This window comes from Podarcis erhardii (assembly GCF_964252035.2).
Source record: "Podarcis erhardii genome assembly, chromosome: 2".
In the NCBI taxonomy this organism is placed as follows: domain Eukaryota; kingdom Metazoa; phylum Chordata; class Lepidosauria; order Squamata; family Lacertidae; genus Podarcis; species Podarcis erhardii.
In genome coordinates, this window is record NC_138498.1 from 90,146,529 (window position 1) to 90,162,069 (window position 15,541).

Genomic DNA, 15,541 nt, shown 5'->3' on the forward strand with positions numbered 1-15,541 from the left:
ATGAACCATAATTCAGCAGTGGAGGCAGGAAATTATAATTTACCTGACAAGAAACAAGAACCATATGCCATATGCCAAGTGTTTGTCCAATGGCTTTTCCAAGGAAACACAAATTCTTCAGTATGAACAAATTCAGCACAGCTCTCTGTAATGCAACGCATATAAACTTGCTGAGTAGCCATAAAATCTCACTACTAGTCTTGCATGGTTTCCCCTGCTGTTTTGCATCTGTGAAGGGTACTCAGCAATTCTTTCAAATTATATGTAACTAGCAGATAATTTTATATTTGCAGAATTTTCTCATGAACTGCAAATATTGAAATAGGGTCAGAAGCTGCCCTGATCAGAAGTGAGAAAACAAGTCTATTAAAAAGCCCAGTTCTCCAGTCTGGAGTGTAGGAGAAGCACATCTTGCTCTGTTAATATAGTCTTTGATGCATGGATTGCAAAATAGCTTTTTCTCATGCAATGGGGCTTTCCCCACTACACCGCCACAGGTAAGCACATCAGCACAGCAGTTTGATGAGGATGGTGTGAGCAGTAAAGGATGGGAAGAATGAGGCAGGACCATGGGCGTAGCTGGGGAGGGGCAAGGAGGGGCAGCTGCCCCTCCAAATCAATAAAAATACCTAGCAAACTGAAGTCACCCCCACCCACACAGACACAAAAAGCCTGCCTCCCCTAGCAAAACAACTGGCAGCACCTTACATTGGAAGAGGACTGCTTGAAATCACACCAAAGTCCATCTGTTGCAGCCTTATTTTTCCACTGCCAGCCAGCAGGATGCCTTTCAGAAGTTTACTAAGAAGATAGCATGAAGGCAATGACCTTTCCCTTTAGCTTGTCACCCGAATCAGTGGTTTCGAGGGAAATAGAGCTCCATTTAGTTATCGTTGCTAATAGCTATTGATAGACCCTTTGTGAATTTGTCCAGCTATCCTTTAAAGCCATAAAGACTAGTGTTCGTCACCACATACTGAGAAATTCCATGTTGATTGTGCATTTTATGAAGAAACGCTTCCTTTTTTCTGTCCTCAGCTGGTTGCCAATCAGTCATTAGGTGGCCCCAAGTTGTGCTTGAGGGAAGAGGCAGATGGACAGAGACAAAAAAGAGACAAACACACGCGCTCACTACACACCATTCGTAATTTCATAAACATCCATTGTGTTATAAAGCTTCGGCTGAATGGCATGTAGTGTGGATTCTCACTGTAGAGAACAACAATCGGGCATACCCATGCATTGCACTCAGCAGCTCATTGTGTCTTCTTTTTTTATAGTCGCACTGACACTAGCATCACTTGCACCATGCCAGGTGTGGAATTTACTACCACTGTGAAAGTCTGTGTCCAGTTTGAAAGGAAGTCCTGCATTGGTGATAACAGCACCTTCAAGTATGAGAAAAACCCAAGTATAAGAGATATCAACCCCAAAAGGAGTCAGATCAGGTAAGACATTACTCTCTGCAATTTTCTAAAATTTTCTAGAATTTTCTAGAATTAACAGGGACTAATAGGATTAGAAAGGTGGCAGGTGGTCATCTAGGTTGGGGTTTGGGCATTCATGGAGGCTGCATATTGTGCTGAGGCTGGGGTAGTAAAATAGACAAATTGCTGTGAAAAACAGGCAGAGCAGATGAGTGGGGCAGAACAGTTGTTCACCATAAACCCAGTTTCAGCTAGCATCACTAAACTCCAAACTAATAATGGGGAAAGTATCCTAAGTTTATGTGCATCAAAGGATGTAGAAATTCAGGCCAAAGTCCGCATGAGTATCGTACTATTCCTACTGGCTCCGACTGATTGATACAGTTTGCAAATTTTTTATTATTCAAAAGAACCTGCAAGGCAGACACATTTCAGGGCTTCTTTTTTCTTTTTGGAAAAAAAAATGCTTTTGATTCCATTCCCCCCCTCGAGCCCTTGGGGCTCCAGTTCCTTTTTGAATTTCTCCGTGAAATCACTCCCTGCTTAGTACAGTCTTGAAGTGTAACAGCATAATGTGAACAAAGAAATTTGAGGAAGTCTGCAAGTGCACCTGAAGCCCAAGTTACTCAGGAAGTGTTTTAAGGCCAACCAGGGCCAACTGCCCTGATCTTATGCAACGTTCTTAAAGTGGGATTGCATGTCATCACAAAAACCAAAACATGAATTGCAATGTGGGGAATTGCAAATGAGCAGCAGCAGCACACCCAGTTTTCAGTGCTGGGCGGGACGTTCTGTCAGTCTTGTGAGTGCGAGGCAGGACAGAACTGGGTCAGAATGCAGAGTGGCAGCTGCAAAACATAAGAGTTCGGCAGAAGCATTCAAGATCACTAAGCTGCAAATAAATGCTGTTCTAAACCGTGGTGTAGGGGATATGGGTGGCACTGTGGGTTAAACCACAGAGCCTAGGACTTGCCGATCAGCAGGTCGGCGGTTCGAATCCCCGTGACGGGGTGAGCTCCTATTCGGTCCCTGCTCCTGCCAACCTAGCAGTTCGAAAGCACGTCAAAGTGCAAGTAGATAAATAGGTACCGCTCTGGCGGGAAGGTAAACGGCGTTTCCATGCGCTGCTCTGGTTCGCCAGAAGCGGCTTAGTCATGCTGGCCACATGACCCGGAAGCTGTACGCCGGCTCCCTCGGCCAATAAAGCGAGATGAGCGCCGCAACCCCAGAGTCGGTCACGACTGGACCTAATGGTCAGGGGTTCCTTTACGTTTACCTTAAACCGTGATGTGCAAATGGCACTGTTACTGTAGGCCAACCAAAGAGGGCAACAAAGTGCTTGGAAATTTATACTGCAGGATTCCTCTTGAGCACTTCGCCGCTAGTTCCGTTTTACCACCACGCTGCGGCTTCTGCTGAACGTGGTGTTGTAGGTTTCCTCATCAAAAGCGTAATTGGACCTAACATAGTTTTTCCCTGCAATGATCAAATACCATTCGGAATTAAATTTCTTCAAGGAAACACCAAGCAACATCGCAGATGTAGCGTGAACTACAGAGAGCCTATGAATATGCATAACCACAGCACGCTGAGGCTTTAGAGGCCTTAAATGACTTGCGAAGGCTGTGCTTGTAAGAGCCCTGTGTGTTATCACTTTGGATTTGAGTGTCTTTTGGAGGCAAAGGGGATAAATCACTATCTTCCTGAATTCCCCGATGAGCCACCTGATGTTGCGGTATAATTAAAGCAAGTAGAACACGAAATGGTTGAAGTAATGAAAGGCCACATGCGGGGTAAAGTCTGGATGTAGTTTTTGGTAACCAATGGAGACAAGCCTCTCCTCTCTCCTCCTCTCTGTATTGGTGGCATGTGCTAAAGCTATCTCATTATTTTCTTTAATTGATTTCACATTGATGGTGCCACATTTAGCATTCCTCAGGCAGCTTGTCTGACGGGGTAAGACTATCCAAACCTTCCACTTTTTAATAACAACTGTTTGAAACATCCAGGATTCATGTCAGCGCAACTATTTATTCGTACTTTGCAGCCGAGGTAATAAAATATATTCAGAGCATATCTCTATTTAGCCTCAGTGGTGAAATAGTTATTTGTTATTTTATTAGTGAATTGTGCTTTTGAAGTTATTAGGTAATGCTGGGAGCAACGTAAAATTATTTCAGTGACTGCATGCAGCCCCTAGGCTGCAGGTTGCCCACTTTTTAGTCCAAGCAGATGCTGTTACATTTTCTTTTATCCATGCATGTTAAAATGCATTTTGTGCATACTTGTAAAACTGTAAGATGCACATACAGCAAAGTATACTTTCCACCACATGTCTGATCATTGTCCTTGCACACCTTGCTTGACCAATGCTTTCCACCACATGTGCTTAAATTTGTGTGCATTTACTTCTGGGTAATGTGTGAAGTAGCCTTTATTCTGCTACAGTTTGGTAAAGCGAATAACCTAAAAATGGCTCTGCTTGAGACTTTTGAAAGTCACTGCCAGTCACAGTGTTGATTGATGCTGGGCTGAACAGGACTGCAGACTTCATTCAATACAGGACCATGTCTATTTCCTTTTCATTCATTTTCTTATCTTGTATGAATGAAAGATGCCCCATTCTTCATCTGATCCCTTGCTTCACTGTTTTTGTTTTCATTTTGTTTAAAAGTGGAGGCAGAATCATCACCGTGGAAGGAAATGGATTCTTGATGGTTCAGAATGTGTCTATGGTTGTTCTCAATGTTGGAAAAGAACAAACGGTAAGTCTTTGTGAGAGTAGCATGATAAAGAAAAGAGCAAAAATGATGGAAGCATTCAGTCAAATATGATGGTGGGCAAAATAGAAGGCATAAGTTTTGCATAGAAGCTGGAAATGATATTAGTTCACCTCAGTTTGTGACCCACTGAAAATGGCTGTCCTCCTCCACCACCTAACTTCCTACAATATTTTTCTTCCCCTGGATCATCAGGGAATTGCTACCATTCCATTCCTGTTTCCTCTGGGATGGGTTAGAGTTTGATTTACTGCCATATTTAGGATCATATTGGTCGTGGGTAGGTTGTTGTCCTCCAGATATCATTAGACTATAACTCCCATCATCCCTGACCATTGACCACACTGGCTGGAGCCGCTGGGAGTTGGAGCCCAACAATCCCAAGGGGCTATTGATTCCTTAACCTGGTGTAGATATTTTCCCACAGGTTAAATTACTTAAATAGCTATATTGCCCTTCCTTTTCAGGGTGGCACTCATGTTCTTCTCTTCCCTCCACCCTTAGCCTCACAATAGGCCAGTGAGATAAGTTATGCTGAGAGAGGATGCCTAACAGAAGACTATTCAGTGAATTTCATGGCTGAGCAGTGAGTACTGGTCTTAAGTCCATGAGCCTAGCTAGTACATCACACTGGCTTTCAATTAACTCTTGGTTTGGGAGAACAACCTTGGGGTGCACCTACACTCTGCTTGTGGTGTCCCTCAGTCCAGATTTTGTGGGTCAAGTTATAAAGCTCCTCTCATTAGACCAATCCCACTATTTGATTAAAAATGAAATATTTTTAAACTGAATTTTGATTTCTCGTATTTGGAAATGTCTGTTTGGATAATTTTTGTGATTGTGGCTTTGATTATTTTATTTTGCCAAAATATAGGGATTTTTCCATTTTTATTTTTATTTTGTTATGATACATGATGGTCAGAGATGATTCAATAATTTCGTAATTGCTGATTTCATCCCTTTAGCAAGCAGGGCTCCCTTTCAGTGCCATCTTTCTCTGTCCACTTTGATGAAAGTGCAAAAAAACCCCTCAAATGCCTGCAGACTTTTTGAAACCTTTGCTTGCCCATCGACACCACTTGAGTTGATCTATATTTGATGTGCATGCTTTCTCCTGCTTTCAGAACTGTAAGGTTCACACGGACACTGTGATTACCTGCCCTTCTCCAGCTGCTTCCAACCTCACCGGGAGCAAGCCAGCACCTGTGGACTTCTACATCAATGGACGCCTGTATACCGACGACAGCCTTTTCCCTTTTGAACACCCAGAGGAGGCCATACACATTAGCAAGTTCCACTTGGAATACTATATGGACCCCCAGTTCTTCACAGCCAAGAAGGAGAAATGGATCAAACACCATCCAGGAGAGCCTTTGACGCTAGTTATACATGTAAGAATGTGGTGCACGTGAAGCATGCTTCAGTGGTGGCATTTCCCATTGGTTCATATTACCTTTTTGTTCAGCTGGTGAGGGAATATTGCTAGACTGAGTTGATGGTGATACCCCATCGATGGTGAGAAATATTGTAAGGGGGAATGTTGTTTCTCAAAAAGCGTCATAATGAGCTTACCCTAAGAAAGAGCAATACAATTTTAATCCCCCTAAGGAGAGTGGTTTTGGATACGATGCTGAAATGGATGACATGCAAATGTGTCTTCCTTCCTGTTCCTCTGCATCTTCAGCTTATCCAGAACTTTCACCTCTCCCTCTCTTGGAAGATGTACAAGTTGTTGAAGGGTGGACAAGTTTTACATCTTCCGAGCAGGTGAGGTGGAGAAGAGACACTTTCACTTCCTGTTCCTTGCACCTTCATGTCTCATCTGAAACTACCCTCAAAACAAAGGTGGGCTGCCTGGATGGTTCTGTGTCCTATGCAGGCAGATAAGTGAAGAAAGTGAAAAGGGTGCAGGGCTGTGCTTATTTGTGAAATCCTTTAACGTCTCAAAAGAGAGGGATCATGGAGAGGCAGTCTTAGCCTGGAATAGGACCTCCCAGCACCTCAAACACTGTAACAATTGATTGGGGCAAGAAGGAGCACCTCATGATTCAATAAACACAAGGGGAAATGTAGACACAGATAGTCAAGCAAGAGTTTATGTCTCCTCTAACAGCTGCCAAATCCAGCCCTTGAGAGACTCAGAAATAAGGAAATAGTGGACAACAGATAAAAGAACATTTGAAGGAAGAAATGGAGGCTGAAAATTTATACTTATTCAGAGAAATCCTACATCATTTTGACACCTCCTGTTAAATAAACAAGGAAATCAAGACAAAGCAGAATTGAATGATTTGGAACAATGCTAGTCACAGGCCTTTATGTACTGCAAAATGTTCTCACTGAGTACCATAGACTTCAAAAGCATTGTCCAGTCAAATGCAGCCATTATCAGGATCTAAGCACCATCTAGTCTTTCTTTCTGTCACCAGTTTCTATACAGGCTTATGATTATCTTTAATCAGATACCATTTGATGTGCAGAATCAGGGGAAGATCAAAGACAGTTTCCCCAGGCCTTTAAGGCTTTTTGGCTCTGATGTTTTCCATTCTGGGAGTTGGGAAGGAACTGGAAAACAGTTCCTGTCCATCCCCCCCCCATCCCCCGTATCTCCATCACATCCAAAAGAGGGCTGTGTGTTTCCTGTGGTGCCTTGGTAAAATGGAAAATGTCAGCTGAAAAGGAGAGCTTTGGACTAAATTAAAAGATTTCAGAAATGTTTGAGTTTAGTCGACCTTTTGAGAAGTAGACAGTGTAGCGGAGACCAGCATTGATTCACTGGCACAGTCATTTTTCACTTGGTTTGTTTTTTCATAATTAGAAAGAGCCTGACAACCTTGGCCTGGAAAGCAACGAGTATGAAGTTAAGATTGGCTTAATTTCCTGCGAGATCCAAATAGTTTCAGATAAAGTAATTCACTGCTCAGTCAATGAATCTTTGAGCACCTCAGAAAGACAACTCCCTGTTACGGTAAGTAGTAGAAGCCTGAAAGCATTTGCCAGCTTGTATTTAACCTGCCTCTTCGCCCACATACATACACTGTTGACACCCTAGATTTTGGCTTCCACTATATGTACAGGCAATCCAACCAAATCTTTAGAATTCTCACTTTAGTGTAGCATTTTACCTCCGCCCCCATCATTTCACCCCTCCTAAAATGGAATTACATCACTTACCTTACGTGGGAGAAGGTGAAGGAGTGCATTCAGGAATGCATCATCAGAGGAGATGGACTCTTTCCCTACCCCTTTGGGACCTCATTATCTGGGGCGATGTTCATGTTTGTGAACTGTTGGTTTCTGAACTGTGACTCAGACAGAAGTCCATTCTCTTCATCGTGGGTTTTGTTTCTTTGTCACTCTAAAATGCAATGCTAACGTGTGACAGAACCTTGGCAAGAGGTGGAGAGAAAGAAAGAAGGCAGCAATTCCCCTGCAGGCTAAGAGTAACTGAAACCCATTAAGGACAGGCCGGTGGGATCATGTCCAATTAAGAAATGACCGGTTCTGCTGAGGATAAACAAATTAAATACAAATAAAGTTGGGTATATGGTTTTGTGAATTCCCAAGCGGCAATATTGCAGTGTTGAATTGCAGGTCCTGTCTATCATCTAATATTTTCCTTTAGAAGTGCTTTGTCTTCCTTCACCCATGTATAGTGAGTATGGCAATTCTCTGTAGTTTATTGTGAGCTAGCACCCCTGCTACTGCTCTCAGCGCAGTAGACTAAGTGGATGTGAGAGATGGGAGTATAGTTGTGGGTACAGAGGCAGCATGGAGAAAGTTTAGCCAATTCCCATGGTTGGCTGTCTTGTGTTTTCCCCAGCCCAGGGTTCCTTTCCTCCCTCTTCCTCAGTCTGGTGGGAGTGGTTACGCAGCCCTCAAAAGGGCCATGTCCCAGCTGCTGATTTCATGTTCAGGGAGGTTTTGCTCTTCGATGCAAGCTTTCTTCCAACTTGTATGTCTGCTTTTGTGGTTTTACAAGTCTTCATTTCTGTGTTTTTTTCCAGACTGAGTCACTAATTACACTCATTTCTCTGCAATTACTTTTACCTTCTACATGTCCCTTAGCTTCTTCAGAGTGGCTTTAAAGCTGTTCACACATCGAGACAGGTGGAGACGTTCTCTCTAAGGCCTAACAACCTACAGCTTTCTCTCTTTTTCCCCTACCCCCAAATCTCAGTTGTTCCCTTTTTCCAGTAAGTGCGTTAATATTAAGTTGGCAGGAATATGTGGCTTAGAGAGAGGGAGAGGGAGGGAGCCTTTTGGGACTTGAGAAGCCTGTGGCCACATCTTCCCCAGAAGCACAGCATTTCGCAAATGTGGGATGGAAACTTCTCTTTAAGCTGGAGAAATCCATGCTTCTAGCACTGCATCTGAGAAGAGGGTGTTATTTTGTTATTTGGGTCTTTGTACATGAAATTCCATTGCAAAGGCAAAACAAACACAGGCAGAAATAGCAGGCCTCTGAATTTCCTCACCCATTGTTACAGGGAACTATAAAACGAGAAAATTCCATCTTTAATTGGAACTTTTATAAATATAGGGTAAGCTATATATATATATTTAAAAGCAAGCTGGTAGGGTCCCCCCTCCTTACTTCAGAGTTCTTTTAATACCATGTAAATTGCTGTATCCTTAAAAAAAGTGTGCCGTCGGTTAAATTCATGCCACTTTATCAGCCTGTCAACCCCCCCAGGGTAGATGTGGCACACTAGGTATGTATTGCAGCTCTCCTTGATAAACATGGGTGGTCTACCAAGTATTTGGCAGGTCACAATGCCTGGCTGGCATCCCACATATGACCCAGAGGCAGCAAATTTGGAAAATGTCGTTCTTATCCCATACCAGCAGCCATTAAACCCAGCTAAGCAGGAAAGATGCTAAGAGACCAAGGCTGGGTTTCATCGCAGTGCTCCAGAATTCTACTGCCAAAATTGTTCGCTTCTCTTATCATGCGGACCATGCACTCCCTTCTTCACCCCCAGCCCCAAATCCCTTCACTGACTTCCTTTTGCAACCAGCTCGAACAACTTAACACTGCCTCCTGGTCTTCATAGGCTTGCCTCGCCCTCTCTTTTTCTTCCTTTGTCTCCCCAAATCCCTCTTTATTATCGTCAGTTCTCCAACCCGTCCAGCCTCGCTCACCCAAAAGTCTTTAAATAGCTTCAGTCTTTCTGCTGCTCTTGCTGCTCCCCGTGCTTGGAACCCCTTCCCAGAACACTTAGGTGAAATCATAATCAAATCCCTCCTTAAAAGCTACTCTTTCCATAAATTCGTCAGCTTGGAAACCTTTAGGGTCAAACTACTTGTTACATTAAGCATGCTTTTTAAAAAGCATGCTTCGTGCTCCCCATTTATATTTTTCCGGGGGGGGGGGGAGAGCAATTGTGTGAAGACTCTTGTCTGGTGCACTGGCTCCATACCAGGGCTATGCGTACAAACCATGCTTTGTGCAACTCAGTCCAACTAAGAAACTAAGCCTAAGTGCATGTAAAATTCTCTCATTGCTCTCTCACCTTCCTTTATTGTCTACCTCAGTATCAAAATTTACTGTGCAGGGGATTTCATTTTTTGGCTTATGTTATGTGGTATGTTCATGGTGCTACTAATTGTGGCAATAATCAAAATCATAATCATAATAAAAAAAATATTATTTCTTCCCCAGCCACTCTGGGAAGCTTCCAACAGAACATTAAAAACAGAATAAAACTTCAAACATTAAAAACTTCCCTAAACAGGGCTGCCTTCAGATGTCTTCTGAAAGTCAGATAGTTGTTTATTTCTTTGACATCTGGTGGGAGGGCATTCCACAGGGCAGGAAACACTAGCGAGAAGGCCCTCTGCCTGGTTCCCTGTAACCTCACTTCTCGCAGTGAGGGAACCGCCAGAAGGCCCTCAGCGCTGGACCTCAGTGTCTGGTCTAAACGATGGGGGTGGAGATGCTCCTTTATTACTCTACTCATTGCCTAGAGCTGCTCAAAAAGTGTGGGTTTTTGCATTCACAGTGATGTGAGGGCAGCGTAACAAGACATAACCAATAAAGAAAAATAAATCAAGAGGTTTTACATTGCAGTTTTCTTAGACAAAGGACGTGGAAACTTCAAGCTGTTGCTTCTTTTTTCTGTCTGTTTCCCACCATTAGTAGATACCTGAATATATGTATGGTGGAATATTCTGCTAAACCAGGATTTTCAGGAAATGTGAAAATGTTTATGTTTGCTTATGAAGTTTAGTAGATAGAAACTTTTATTTTAATTAGAGGCAAGGTTGCTGTACATATTTATTCTTCTGTTCCAAGTCTGAAAAAGTAGGCACCATGAATTCTATGCTTATTTGTAAAAGAATTTTAAAAAAAATTAGGGTCACCTGATAGGCTTTTCCATTGCTAGATATGGCAGGGTTATCATGTTGCTAAACAACATTTTAAAGCACATGGGAAATATCAAAATCACCCGATGCCTGATACCATTTCTAAAGGAAATAAATCCCATCCAGGATACTCTCTAGTGACAGATTCTATTAAATTAGATTACCCACAGCTAAATTATATCAATAAACTCTAGGTCTGGCCTCTTGGATAGTGATGGGGAGCATTCTGCCTTCACAGGGCCCAGGGACAAGCAACACGTCCTGCTGTTGGAATGATTTAAGCCCAAATAACCCCTCTTGCACTCATTTCTTTGCCCTATAGATGTGCCCCTTAGTGGAATTCCTGGTCGTTTCTAGTAACTTCTAGCAGGATTATGCAGTTGCCTGTGCAGAGTCTACCAGTGAAAACAGAGTTCGATTCTCAGCTGACCCCTGATTCACAACTGGTTGGCACAGACCAGCTCCCTCCAGGTCACACTCCTTTCTGTGGGGAAGCGAAACTCAAGTTTCCAGAAGTGAAAATGCCTCATTTTCTTTGTTGTTCTGAGAGTATGCTTCCCCATTAAATCGCAAATGAATTCCCTTTCCGCTGGACCGTTTAGTGCAGAGATGAAGTAGGTTGCCTAAAGCCACACTTTGGTCGCAGTTGCCCATCCCACTGCTGTGCCTTAACCCCAACACTGCCGCAAATTCTTCAGCACGTGCTTGTGACTCTTCATTTCCTTTCTTGGTCCTGTCTTTTACTTGGAGATTTCCAGCCCATTTTAAAAGAGTTTAACAACTGACAACAGTAAACGGCAAATAATACTCTTGGTTCAAGGGATTTGTTAAACTGCATGAAATAAAAAGACATAGAATTGTGCACCACTGTATTGTTTAAAAATCATACATTGCTCACCTAGCACAGGAAGGTCAAAGCGCTCGTCAGTCTTTATTATAATTAATGAGGGGGAACTGTGCTTTGCAGATACTTGAGGTTGCTGCATATGTTTTTCTTTCTGTTTCAAATCAAATGTTTGAAAAACTGCTAAATGTGAACTGAGCTGGAGAATTCGGATTGAGTAAATATTATTGTGCATGAAAAAGGTTGTTTGTTGAAAAAAAGCATGCTGCTAAGGGAAGGGAGAAACCTGACAGTGGAATCTTATATTAAAGTTTAATCAACTGGGTCTGAATAACTATTTCCCACAGCCATTTAGATGGCTGAGACAGAGGCTCCTTGCATTGAAAAGACAAAGGTGTATTCTTGGGAGTGACACACAAAGTTTAATGACAGTATGATATTGGAAACAAAGTGAAGTGTTTTTATTTATTTATTATTTTTTTGCATCAAGCTTACATTTGATGTACATTTTGCATGTGCACTTACATTTTTTTAAAAAATCAAAACATATTTTGTCTCTCTGGGACTGATACTTTATTCTAGTTCTGATGTTCATCTTCAGGCATGGGTATGACTTCTTAAAGTGTACCCGTACATTATAAATAAACATAGTGGACAACAGGATCTGAAGAAGTCATCCAGGGTCTTGTAGCAATTCTTGTGATGAGCAGGGATATAAACAGTAGTATCTGGGCCCCAAGTCAGTAACTTCAGTGGATAAGTTTTGCCTTTGTGCATGTGACACACAGACAATCTGATAACGATCAACCAGACCCGGCAATGCTAGTCAAAGTAGGTCCTACTATTAAACTACAGAACTGTGATTCATTCAGTATTGCAGAGCCAGCCACTAAATGATTTGCTAAACTCATTTGTCTGTGCAGAACATCCCTCCCATGTAACCTGATTTCTGTACTGCTCCTAGCTTCTCATTAAATAACTTCATGATGGTTCTATCCTGTTCTTTCTTAGATCCAGGTTGGGAAATTCAATCAAACAATTGCTATGTTGCACCTTGGAGGAAGTGAGACGGCAATCACTGTTTCCATAGTCATCTGTAGTATCTTGCTGCTGCTCTCTGTTGTAGGTAAGGGACAAGTGCCTGTCACAGGCAGCTTCACCCAACATAACCATTTTCCAAGAAGAGATTCCAAAGATCCAATTGAGTTATTTTATTTTATTTATTTGTCCTTTTCCTGGAAGAAAAATCAACATATGAAAATAAAAGGCAGTAGACTGTTCAAAATGCAAAGCAGTACAACAACACACTGAAAGGGATAATACACAAATTATAACAGTCAAATGTTAACACTCAAATTCCTGGTAGAAGGAAGTCAAAATATGTTAATATCAACATTCCACAAGTTGGGGAGGAGACACAATTGAAAAGGCCTGTTCTCTTGTTACCATGGTTGGGATTGCTTTCAGAGGAATACATGGAGAAGGAACTATGTTGGGGCCTCAGAGTCTGCATAGGGCTCATATGAGAAGAGGTGTTCCATCATGTATTATGCTTCCAAGCCTAGGTTAAGGCCAGCCATTTTTTAAGGGGTTTTGATGTTCTTTTGTAAGCTACCCTACTAATGTATTTGATTAATGTAATAATCGAGAAAGGAAAGAAAACAGGAGAAATACGTTTAGCTTACCCACACAGTTTATAATTCAGTGGGTGGGTTTGTGTTTTTAATGTAAGTTGGATGGATAGACCATACCACAATCCAAACACAAATGTGTTCATCTCATATCTCAAATGGGCTCGTAGCATATCAAAGCAGCATCTGCTCCTGTATTGAGATAAACTGAACCGTCTTAACCCTCTGGACATGTTCCTTCATCCGTGATCCAAAGGACTAGCCATCAGACCCAGCTCTGTCAATTATTTTTCATTCCAATTGGCTCATGTTTGGTGAGCAGCAGTTCTCACTGGTTAGGGGGGTAGCGTTACATACTCTTTTCCCAGTGAATCGTAATAGCAACACCAGTGCTATTTTAATAGGAAATGGATGTGTTGAACGCTGCCACAACTCCTCATTGTCTTCTCTTTGGGCCTTTCTTTCCTTCCATTCCTCCAGCCCTGTTTGTGTTTTGCACCAAGAGTCGCAGGGCGGAGCGTTATTGGCAAAAGACTCTTCTGCAGATGGAAGAGATGGAGTCCCAGATCCGAGAAGAAATCCGTAAAGGTAAGTACCTTTACTTTAAAGAGTCAGTGTTCAAGGGCATCAAATAAATGTTTCTTCTCAAATACTCTGAGGGAAGTTTGCAGTCCTGAGATGCCCCTCAGAGTTCATGCAGAAGAAACAGCAGCGCCCACAGCATTGAGTCCTGTGACTCGGAGATCAGCTTCCTCGGAGATTGCAAAATGGTATTATTGTTAACAAAAGGGAAGCTGCCACCTCGTGCTGTGATTGAAACTTCCAGAAACGGTTTGCTGCATTTGGGGAACTTGTAAACAAAATCACAACCAAGTAGGCAAACCGCAGCCTAATGGGTGAAGGGTCAGGAGTTTTGAATGAAACTTGTTGCATGGACTTGGGGAAATAGCAAGCTTCCAGTTCACTAGCATTGTAAAATAATCCAATGAGCAAGGAACACAGGATCTACTTCTGCCTATGGCTCTTTTTCAATATTGTCTTACCAACGCCCTCAGAAGGTAGCTACTAGATGGTCTCATGTTGCTGGTTTCCATATGTGTGAAATGGCTTCTTCACAAAAGTCCTGTGAGGCTTTAATGATGCTCTAGGATCTATTAGTGAAAGAAACTAAAATAGCATTCTCTGGAGGAGTTCTGTTAGTTGTCCCCATTTTACAGCAGCCTGACTGACTTGAACTACAAGTCAGGTGGTTTGTGTTGCCAATCCTGTGGAACACACTTTCAGTAGAGATTTGGCAGGCATCCTCACTTTTAACTTTCAGGTGTCTCTTGGAGACCTTTTTATGCCACAAGGCGTATGCAGTTATTCAACATTTTTCTTGAGTAGCCAGTCTTTTAAATTATTGTTCTAAACTGCTTTTAATTTGGGTGGGTGTTATAGTTATAGTTTGGGTGGGTGTTATAGTTTTACGTTGCTGTACACTGCCCTGCTATTTTATGAGAGCACTGTGTGAGCACTGTATTTTATGAGAGCACTGTAGATACTTAAGAAATATAAATATTGCATGCCAAAGTTAGAGGAAAAATAGATTTCTTTTTAGTCCATGAGTCTTTACAGAATCCTCCGCTATACATGATGTTCTAGAGATCATTAGGATGCAAGATTTGACCCAAAAAAGTAGGTGTAACTGCTGCCAATGTGCTGCAACATACAGAAGAAGAAGAAGAAAAAGTTTTCATTACATGAAAGCAGCTCTTTGGTCTGATTGCGGTTTCTTTGGATCAGGTTTTGCAGAACTCCAGACAGATATGACAGATCTTACCAAGGAGTTAAATCGCAGTCAAGGAATCCCATTCCTGGAATACAAGTACTTTGTTACACGAACATTCTTTCCCAAAGTAAGACACTGTGGCACTTTAAAGCTTCTAACAATGCATGGTTTTTTCCCAACTGTACACTGGTGTGTGTGTGTTTCTGTTTGCCTTATGCTCGATGTTGCCTTTAACACTCATTGTTTAGAGTGCAGTTTAATACTATTGTCCAGTTATTGTGATGTTAGTTCTACAGCAAGCCCCCAGAAGCTGCTTCCCATCACCATGGATCTTTGTCTTGTAAGCAGAAGCAGACCTTGTTGATAATTAGAAGGCAAGTTTATAGTAGAAAATAATGGCTGTGCAGTCAGGCAGTGGCACTGAAGAGAGATCCCCAGTCCAAACTAGTATTAACTAGGGCTGTAGCATGTCATCACTTAGCATCGAGTGCTGTTTCTTAAACGTTTAATAAGCAAATATCTTTTCCCCAGTTGTGGACTTTTGATTTATGCACTACAGCAATCAGGCTTAGATATATCGTCAGTTCCCCAGTGAGAAGATGGTTGGTGTTACACTGAGATTGGCCTCAGGAATTGTGTTACGGAGTTCAATTTTACATTCATAATTCAGCTAAGTCAAATCACATCTGGACAGCCTGTTCAACCATGCTCACTTTCAG

At 42.1% G+C, this 15,541-nt stretch overlaps 1 protein-coding gene across 1 annotated transcript in view; it reads left to right on the plus strand.

Moving 5' to 3' along the window:
* PLXND1 (plexin D1) overlaps window positions 1-15,541 on the plus strand; it is a 170,947-nt gene that overhangs the window by 102,140 nt on the left and 53,266 nt on the right. Inside the window, exons 16-22 of the mRNA XM_081852248.1 lie at window positions 1,281-1,448; window positions 4,102-4,192; window positions 5,332-5,598; window positions 7,026-7,175; window positions 12,432-12,546; window positions 13,532-13,639; window positions 14,837-14,949. Of these exons, the coding sequence (XP_081708374.1) occupies window positions 1,281-1,448; window positions 4,102-4,192; window positions 5,332-5,598; window positions 7,026-7,175; window positions 12,432-12,546; window positions 13,532-13,639; window positions 14,837-14,949 (1,012 nt within the window). The remainder of the gene's footprint in view (window positions 1-1,280; window positions 1,449-4,101; window positions 4,193-5,331; window positions 5,599-7,025; window positions 7,176-12,431; window positions 12,547-13,531; window positions 13,640-14,836; window positions 14,950-15,541) is intronic.